Raw genomic sequence first — 10,263 nt, 5'->3', positions numbered from 1 at the left:
TCCAATGTAGTACAAATTAGTTTTAATTTAATTTTAGTTAATTTAATAACATTTTAGGCTAATTAGAATTGTAAAACAAAAACAAAAATTTTGCTTTCCAAACTTTTAAAAAAATTACAATTTTGACAAATTTTTCTATAAAAATACAGTTTTGACAAAATTTCCTAAAAAAATACTATTTTGACAAAATTTTCTATAAAAATACAATTTTGACAAAATTTCCTATAAAAATACAATTTTGACAAAAATTTTCTATTGAAATAAAATTTTCATAAAATTTTCTTTAGATATACAATTTTGACAAAATCTCCACTACAATCAAATTTTGAAAAATTTTACTTAGAAATACAATTTAAAAAAATTGCTACACAAAAAATGGATTGAAAATTAAAAAAAAAAATTAAAATGGGTTTTCTTTGAAGTGGATTTCAAATTTTTTAAGTCTAGCACCCACCAATACCTAATCTAAACTCCACTTATCAGCCCCCAATTTTTTACTTTTTTTCTCTTTTGTATAACCCTCATTTTCCGCAACAATTTGTGCATTTTTTGCATATTCGTCTACAAACTTTCCATTTCATACACCTGAGTACACAAATCCTTGTTTGTGACCAACATCTCTTCCCACTCCTTAATCAACAACACGAAACCTTCCCCCCCTGACTTTTGCCAGGACATTATCGTAATTATAGCAACCGCAGGACCACATTGGGTCTGTCAGTGAGTGCCGTTGAAATTCAAATAAAGTTACGCCCTCGATTTACCAACAGCGACAATTTGTAAATAAAATTGAAATCTAAAAGGAAAGTAAAAAAGAAACATTGAAACTGAAAAAAAAATCGCAGACTGAAGGTCCTGGGGGAACATCAAAGAATCGCAAACAATTGCTGCAATATGAGACGACTTCTTTTTTTTTTCAACTATGATGACCAGCATAAAAATCAACCCCCATGGATAAGGCACAGTGGGGCAAAAAAAAATAGATGAGGAAGAGAATTTCTTAAAAATTGGCATATTTACAAACTTTTCTTGTGAAATAAAATTTTGAAAAAAATTTCTATTATAGATAGATTTGGAAAGAACGTAGACCATTGTATATTTCCTGCATAAGGTTTTAGCCCACCATTTACTCTGAAAAATGGGGCATGATAAGGCAAAATTAAATTTTTTTGCAAAAGATCGATTTTTTCAATACTTAGGACTCCAAATTGGATAGGTTCAAAAAGAGCGTGCTTCATTTTATATTTCCTGCAAAGAGTTTTAGGACACTATTTCCCAGTTGACCACACTGGGCCACTTAATCTGAAAAACGGGGCACCATAAGGAAAAAAGGACCAAATTTTGCAAAAAAAATGGCCAATATCTTGGTCTCTTCAATACTTAGGGCTCTAAATGGGAAAGATTCGGAAGCTCTTTCGTTCTGTGTTCCATTTAACATTTCTTGTAAAGGGTTTTAGGCCACTATTTCTTAGTTGACCACAGTGTGCCTATTTCTTCTATTGAGTGTTGAAGTAAATCCGACATCAATATTTCTTTTCTGACTTGTATTTTATTTAGATTTTTTTTTTATACCCACCACCATAGGATGGGGGTATACTAACCGGGAAGGATCTATGGGGTCTTGAGGATTTTGACCATTATTTGCAAAGTTTACGAAATTGTTGTTATTTCAAATAAAACTATTTGCCTTCCATAGTTGGAAATAAATGCCGGCCTTCGGTTGTGTTTGACATTTTCCTCCTCCTCCATATGTCCAACAGTGGGAAATAGACAAAAGTATTTAAAACTCTATTTGTCTACCAAAGTTGGACAAAATTGAAGGCCTCCGGCCGGGTTTGGGATTTTCTCCTCCTCCATATGTCTTCGGCCGGGTTTGAGATTTTCTCCTCCTCCATATGTCCAACAATGGGAAATAGACAAAAATATTTAACATAAAACTCTATTTGTCTACCAAAGTTGGACAAATTTCAGGGCCTTCGGCCGGATTTGAGATTGTCTCCTCGTCCATATGTCCAACAGCGCCTTGCAAAGTTTTTTGAAAAAAAGTGCGATTTTTTCGATTTTTTTTAATTTTTGTTTTTAAATCTGTATTTGTTTTATAGCTTGATTTCTTGCATATTTGTAATCTACATGTTCATACCTTTTTTTATACCCATATTGAATAGGTTTAACTGGGTTCCAAATTCTCAAAACCCCGTAAGTCCTTCCCGGGTCAACATTTTGGACCATTGTTTGCATAATCTACTAATCAATACCTTTCATTTGATACCCATATTGCCTAGGTTGGACAACTCCCCCTCAAGGGGGGTTTTTGGCCCCTAGAGGGGTCCACGGGCCCAAACCCCAAAAACGGACTTCATATTCGGGTTGGTTCTACTAATCAAAACCTTTCATTTGATACCCATATTGCCTAGGTTGGACTACTTCCCCTCAAGGGGGGTTTTTGGCCCCTAGGGGGGTCCACGGGCCCGAGACGCAAAAACGGACTTCATATTCGGGTTCCTGGGGTCAAAATTAGGGGGTATGCAAAAAATTAGATTTTTTGCGAACTACCCCATATAATACAGTTTAGCCTTGAATTTTTTCTAAAAACCAATTTTTGCCATAATCTTCTTTTAAAATGAAATTTTGTTTAAATTTATTTTTTTTTTTTAAATTTTCTATGGGCATAAAATTTTGTTCTCTGAAATAAAAATTTGATATCTTTATTTCACTCCATATTTAAATCAATATCTTCAACAATACTCATAATGACTCTCATTATGTTTGCTTGTGGACATGTCCCCCCCCATCTTTAATTCCGTTACGCAAAGCCACAGCAAATATACTTGAAATCCTTGCTTGGAGGCTGAATTGGATTGCAGGAGGAGACATGGTTGAATGGCATCATATTAACAATGTTTTATACATTTTGTTTACAAACATCCTTTTTTTTTGTGCCATACTTGTAATCATGTCACCAACATGTGAGAGAATTCCTAAGGGAAGAGAAGATTGAGGAGACATCAAATGCCTTGAAAAATGCTTGAGGCTAAAACAACCCCGCTGCCATGGATTGTTTTGCTTGTAAAGCCTTGTCATTTAAAAATCCTGTGGGTTAATGCACTTTTGCACAAACTATGCCGAGAGCACTTGGCATGAAACCAGGAACCAACCTTGTCTAATTCATTCACCCCAATGTGAAAGGAGCATAGAGGATGAAGATGATGGTGATGATGACAACAGCAGCAGCAGGATGCAAGGAATATGCAACATTTCCCTGATAATACCCAGCACAGATACAGGAAGAGCGTGGCGGCTTAACTAATACCACCGCTATTGCATCAACTAATCTTGGGGTGGGCTCTTGACTGATGTTGACGCTGGCGGCTATGATGGTGGTGGCGGCGGCAATGGTTGTGGTGGTTTCTGCCCTCTCTAAAATCTGAACCCCTGTGTCTGCCAATGTTGGGTTACGTTTCGTTAAGGTTTTTTATTTTTCGGTTTCTACAATAGCAGGCCTTACTGTTCCAGCTATGTGAAACTTCAATAAGGCTTTGCTTTATTTTTGATTTTCTTTTTCTTTTTATTCTTCTACTCCCAGTTGACTTTGATTACCTGGGTCTCTAGGTTTAGACACACTTCCTAGCATGTAGTTTGTTGGAAATCATGTTTGAACTCATTTTCACTTTTGATTTTCCTACCACTAGTCTGGCATGTGTACCTTCAAAAGTTAGACATGAATTTGACTATTGAAAAAAAAGAAGGCTAATTAATTCAGTATGAGCTTAATGACAATCTCATCACTTGTGATAGAAACATATTGGAAAACTGTACTAAATCTATGGTCAATGTCAGTGATACCCAAGTAAGGGATGATGTCACGAAATGAGAAGTGAGGACAGGGTATCTATAATTAAGAGATAATATAACAACCCCCTTGTGTTATAAAAGGAGATTAAAGGTTGGATGAAGCTCCATGTTGTCGCAGGTTATTTTATAAAAAAAAATAAGGAGGAAACTTCAAAAGCTTAAAATGGCAATAAGTGCGACATTTTATCAGAATTTCTAAAAAAAAATCAACTATTTCGTTATCACAATGTTATTTTCTACTAACCTACAGCATTGCGGTTTTACTTGTGCTTGAAATGGAACATGTTCTTGAATATTTGACTTTTTTGTGGTTAAGGACAATTCTAACGTATGGTAAATACACATGGGCGTGGGTTTTTAGTCGATATACTCGTCAATATTTTTTTCTAGTATTGTATGTCTGAATGAAAACTGTGTTAAGGGAGCATCAAGAACGGAGTAATCAATCAAGCTGTCACATAACAAATAGGGGTGGGCTAAGAACTTAAAAGCGATGGTGATTTAAGATAAATGATTAGAGACATTATTGAGGAAAACCATGTGCACAAATACAGATCGAATATCAAGATATAGAAAAAATGCAGCAGAAATATATCTCCAAATAGGATGATAGGAGAAATATATTTCAAATACGGAGGCCACCGTAGCGCAAAGGTTAGCATGTCCGCCTACTACGCTGACCGTCTGGGTGCGAATCCTGGCGAGACCATCAGAAAAAATTTTTAGCGGTGGTTTTCCCCTCCTAATGCTGGCAACATTTGTGAGGTACTATGCCATGTGAAACTTTTCTCCAAAGAGGTGTCGCACTGCGGCACGCTTTTCGGACTTGGCTATAAAAAGGAGGCCCCTTATCATTGAGCTTAAACTTGAATCGGACAGCAGTCATTGATATGTAAGAAGTTTGCCCCTGTTCCTAAGTGGAATATTCATGGGCAAAATTTGTAAATTTGTTGTTTGTAGAATGTCAAAATTAGATTTTTTTTTCAAAATATGAATACGGACCATACTTCGAACAGCTAATGGAGGTTAAGGAAAAAGTCATTGTGCAAAATTACCATTCAAAACGGATAAAATTACAATCTCCAGAGGGTCAAGAAGTATAATATGGAGATCGGTTTATATGAGAGCTATATCGAAACATGGATCGATTTTGCCTATTGACAATCCCTTTTTTTGATGTAGGTCGTTACATCAATAAAAAGAATTTCAAGCGGCTAGCCTTATTCGTTCGAAATTTAGAGTGTTTTCGACAGACGAACGGACATGACTAGATGGACTTAACATATCACCGCAATGTGGACTTGTGGCGAAAATAGGTTACCTCATTTTTATACCCACCACCATAGGATGGCGGCATACTAATCTAGTCATTCCGTTTGTAACATCTCGAAATATTCGTCTAAGACCCCATAAAGTATATATATTTTTTTGATCGTCTCGTCTTTCTGAGTCGATCCAGCCATGTCCGTCCGTCCGTCTGTCGAAATCACGATAACGGTCAAAAGCCGCTTGAAATTTTGCACAGATACTTAATATTGATGTAGGTCGTTGGGGATTGCAAATGATTTAGATATAGCTCCCATATAAACCGATCTGCCGATTTGACTTCAGGAAATTGAAATTTTGAGCGTAGTGTTCGGTTATGACTTCCAACAACTATGTCAAGTACGGTCCGAATCGGTCTATAACCTAATATAGCTCCCATGTAAACCGATCTCCCGATTTGACTTCTTGAGCCTTTTCAAATAGTGTTCTGTTATGACTTCAAACAACTATGCTAAGTACGGTCCAAATCGGTCTATAACCTGATATAGCTCCCATATAAACCGAACTCCCGATTTGACTTCTTGAGCCCGCAATTTTTGCTCAATTTAGTTGAAATTTTGCACATAGTGTTCTGTAATGGCTTTCAACATCTGTGCCAATTTCGGTTCGAATCGGCCTATAACCTAATATAGCTCCCATGTAAACCGATCTCCCGATTAGACTTCTTGAGCTCTTCGAATCCGCAATTTTTGTCAGATTTGGCTGAAATTTTGCATGCAGTGTTCTGTTATGACTTTCAAAAACTTTGCCAAGTTCGTTCCAAATCGGTCTAAAACCTAATATAGCTGCCATATAAACCGATCTCCCGATTTGACATATTTAGGCCTGGAAGCCACAATTTTTGTCCGAATCAGCTAAAATGTTGCACTTTGTGTTCTGTTATGACTTCCAACAACTGAGCCAAGTACGGTTCAAATCGGTCTATAACCTGGTATAGCTGCCATATAAACCGGTCTTTCGGTTACCCTTGTTCGGTACCTAGAAGCTCTAATTTTTACTGGTTTGACAGAAGTTTTGTATGTAGAATCAAATTATGCCCTTCAACTAAATTTATTTTGTATAAACTTTAAGTAGAATCCATGGAAGTGGGTTCCCAAGATTCGGGCCGGCTGATATCTGCAGGGGGCGTAACCTTCCCTTGGGTGGGGTACGTGGAGGAAAACTTCAAATCAGCCTGGCTGAATAAGGTTTCCTACAGGAAAACTTCAATTCAGCCTGGCTGAATAAGGTTTCCTATAGGAAAACTTCAATTCAGCCTGGCTGAATAAGGTTTTCTATAGGAAAACTTCAATTCAGCCTGGCTGAATAAGGTTTCCTATAGGAAAACTTCAATTCAGCCTGGCTGAATAAGGTTTCCTATAGGAAAACTTCAATTCAGCCTGGCTGAATAAGGTTTCCTATAGGAACACTTCAATTCAGCCTGGCTGAATAAGGTTTTCTATAGGCACACTTCAATTCAGCCTGGCTGAATAAGGTTTCCTATAGGAAAACTTCAATTCAGCCTGGCTGAATAAGGTTTCCTATAGGAAAACTTCAATTCAGCCTGGCTGAATAAGGTTTTCTATAGGCACACTTCAATTCAGCCTGGCTGAATAAGGTTTCCTATAGGAAAACTTATTCAGCCAGGCTGAATAAGGTTTTCTATAGGAAAACTTCAATTCAGCCTGGCTGAATAAGGTTTCCTATAGGAAAACTTCAATTCAGCCTGGCTGAATAAGGTTTCCTATAGGAAAACTTCAATTCAGCCTGGCTGAATAAGGTTTCCTATAGGAAAACTTCAATTCAGCCTGGCTGAATAAGGTTTCCTATAGGAAAACTTCAATTCAGCCTGGCTGAATAAGGTTTCCTATAGGAAAACTTCAATTCAGCCTGGCTGAATAAGGTTTCCTAAAGGAAAACTTCAATTCAGCCTGGCTAAATAAGGTTTCCTATAGGAAAACTTCAATTCAGCCTGGCTGAATAAGGTTTCCTATAGAAAAACTTCAATTCAGTCTGTTATTGATTTGTTTTCCTTTTTTCAATTTTTTTTCCTTTAAAATAAATTACTTGTCTGAGCCAACTTATCTTGATTTACATCATTTAGCTTTAACCAATGGACATTCAATACACATTTTAGTATTAAGTCAACTTCACCATGAAGAACAACTTCAATTCCAAAGAAGTAGTAGCGTCGCACTTATTAAAGGCCATTTTACCTTTTCAATGGGTTTATGCCTGCTGTGGCCTAGCATTACCACCCACTTTAATGCAAGCTACCTACAAAGACAAATCAAATAAATTTGCTTTGGTAATCCTATGGATTTTCTTCATATTGTACTCTGTAATGGTATTTACCATCATCTGTTATATGGTACACTACAACAATGTATCTACGGATATTATGGTAAATCTTTATGGTTTGGATTGCGTTACCCGTACCTTGGCTATAATACAAAATTCGGGAGTGCCTCTTGTACAGCTGGCAATTGTTCTATCAACCTTAGCACAGCGTCAGCGTTTGATAAATATTTACAGCACTATTAACCAACTGGAACAGGATATTTTGTTGTTTCTGAAGAATAACGAATACGTTACAACTTGGATGCAGTTCTCCCAGCGATGTTCTGGCTTTGGTCGTCATATATTTTATCGTTGTGCCCTGTGCGATATGGTGTATTTCTTTGCACTTTTTTATACCAAATATCCTGTAATTTGGAAAGTCCTGCCCTACAGGGATCAGTATTTGACATTGATTAGCTTTCATTTAATGCTTGTGAAATTCGCCGCCTTTCGTGTAATGATGTATGTTATGTATGAGTTCATTAATGTTATGGAACAATCGCTAGGGGATATAAAGAATGAAAATATACTGCGAAGAAACTTCCTGGCAACTGGGGAAGGAAAATCGAGTTGTTACAAAAAGCTGTTACAACATCAAATCCTTTTGTGTCGTGTCTGGAGCTTGGCTCATGAAATTGAGAATTACTTTTCCTTGCCAATGTTGGTGTTATTCTTATATTATGGAGCAAATATAACACATGTCATCAATTGGATGTACATCAAATCATTTGTGCGTTATGGGAAGGACATCAATACACCCTGCAAGTTTGAATGATTTTTCAAGAGATTCTAAGGTAGCATTAGCTTAATAATGTTTACTATTACTCCTAATATCTTTCAGATCGTTTTTGCTACCTGATACTGCTATTTGTCAATATCTTGTGGACTTGCTGGCTAAGTCAAATGTGCATAGATAAGGTGGATATTCGTGTGTTTAAAAGAGAAGTTAATATTGATTCGGATCTTGTATTTAACAATTCCAGTATAATCGAATTGATGCAGTATTGTCCGGATTGAAACTCAATATCAATGACAAAGCTTTGAAAAATCGCCACCGGGAATATACCTTGGAGTTCAAGCATCAAAAGCTATTATTCACCTGTTGGGGTTTCTTCGATTTAAATCTAAAATATTTCGGTTTGGTAACTACAACTCTGTGACTAATTTTTTTGTAAATCAGTTTCTGCAAGAATAACCAAGCATTGTCTTTCAGATGGTATTGGCCATAATGACTTATGTTTTTATACTCATACAATTCAAATTGCAAACGGAAACGGAAAAGGCTACACGTTTGTAAAGCAGAGCAAATACACCATTTTTGGAGCAGGGGTTTTATCAGGTTAATTTATTTTCACTATTTGTCTCTCTTAGTAATCAAAAAATAAAGCGAAATAATGTTGAAACCTCATTTCATTATTCAGCCAGGCTGAATTTCAGATTTTCTATAGAAAACCTTATTCAGCCAGGCTGAATTTCAGATTTTCTATAGAAAACCTTATTCAGCCAGGCTGAATTTCAGATTTTCTATAGAAAACCTTATTCAGCCAGGCTGAATTTCAGATTTTCTATAGAAAACCTTATTCTGCCAGGCTGAATTTCAGATTTTCTATAGAAAACCTTATTCAGCCAGGCTGAATTTCAGATTTTCTATAGAAAACCTTATTCAGCCAGGCTGAATTTCAGATTTTCTATAGAAAACCTTATTCAGCCAGGCTGAATTTCAGATTTTCTATAGAAAACCTTATTCAGCCAGGCTGAATTTCAGATTTTCTATAGAAAACCGTATTCAACCAGGCTGAATTTCAGATTTTCTATAGAAAACCTTATTCAGCCAGGCTGAATTTCAGATTTTCTATAGAAAACCTTATTCAGCCAGGCTGAATTTCAGATTTTCTATAGAAAACCTTATTCAGCCAGGCTGAATTTCAGATTTTCTATAGAAAACCTTATTCAGCCAGGCTGAATTTCAGATTTTCTATAGAAAACCTTATTCAGCCAGGCTGAATTTCAGATTTTCTATAGAAAACCTTATTCAGCCAGGCTGAATTTCAGATTTTCTATAGAAAACCTTATTCAGCCAGGCTGAATTTCAGATTTTCTATAGAAAACCTTATTCAGCCAGGCTGAATTTCAGATTTTCTAAAGAAAACCTTATTCAGCCAGGCTGAATTTCAGTTTTTACAAAGAAAACCTTATTCAGCCAGGCTGAATTTCAGATTTTCTAAAGAAAACCTTATTCAGCCAGGCTGAATTTCAGAATTTCTACAGAGAAAACCTTATTCAGCCAAGCTGAATTTCAAATGCTTCATAAAAAATCTTATTTACCTAGGTTGAATTTCATTATTCCCATAGAAAACCTTATTCAGCCAGTCTGAGTTTCCTATGGAAAACTTTTCCTCTGGAAAATTTTATTCGATCGAACCGATTTTTCTTCTTTAATTTTTCCCTCTTACTCCATACAGTTACTTTGCTTAGGTGTACATCATTTACCCTCTCTACTAGTGTACTTTTTGTCTACTGCTTTTTCGAAAAAATCGCTTAATTGTGGTTATTCACCTGTATGAATGAGTCAGACATACCACTTCTCAATGCAAAAACCACTTATACCTCCAAGGATTCTTAATTAAAGCTCTCAAACCATAAACGAAACCCTTGACTATGTATGGCAATATCCCCAAATAATGTATTTTGCTTAAAGACTCTCCAGTGAATTTGTCTCAACAACAATAAAAAGAAATGCGAACGAAAACGAGGAATACGAAATGA

General features: G+C 36.1%; 1 protein-coding gene across 1 annotated transcript; it reads left to right on the top strand.

Moving 5' to 3' along the window:
- The first annotated feature begins 7,312 nt into the window (after positions 1-7,312).
- On the top strand, positions 7,313-8,794 carry LOC106084276 (putative gustatory receptor 98b). Its single transcript, XM_059366541.1, has 4 exons — positions 7,313-8,231; positions 8,339-8,415; positions 8,481-8,639; positions 8,711-8,794. Exons 1-4 carry the CDS (start codon positions 7,313-7,315, stop codon positions 8,792-8,794), a joined length of 1,239 nt encoding a protein of 412 aa, XP_059222524.1.
- Positions 8,795-10,263: the final 1,469 nt, after the last annotated feature.

This window comes from Stomoxys calcitrans, chromosome 4 (genome assembly GCF_963082655.1).
Source record: "Stomoxys calcitrans chromosome 4, idStoCalc2.1, whole genome shotgun sequence".
NCBI classification, from domain to species: Eukaryota; Metazoa; Arthropoda; class Insecta; order Diptera; family Muscidae; genus Stomoxys; species Stomoxys calcitrans.
The sequence above is the reverse complement of the archived record's forward strand: the minus strand, read 5'-3'. Positions and strand labels throughout refer to the sequence as shown.

Coding starts and splice junctions, on each gene's coding strand:
- LOC106084276 (XM_059366541.1), top strand. CDS start 7,313: ATGAAGAACAACTTCAATTCCAAAGAAGTAGTAGCGTCGCACTTATTA. Junction 8,232..8,338: donor GTACATCAAATCATTTGTGC/GTTATGGGAAGG, acceptor AATATCTTTCAG/ATCGTTTTTGCTACCTGATA. Junction 8,640..8,710: donor ATCTAAAATATTTCGGTTTG/GTAACTACAACT, acceptor ATTGTCTTTCAG/ATGGTATTGGCCATAATGAC.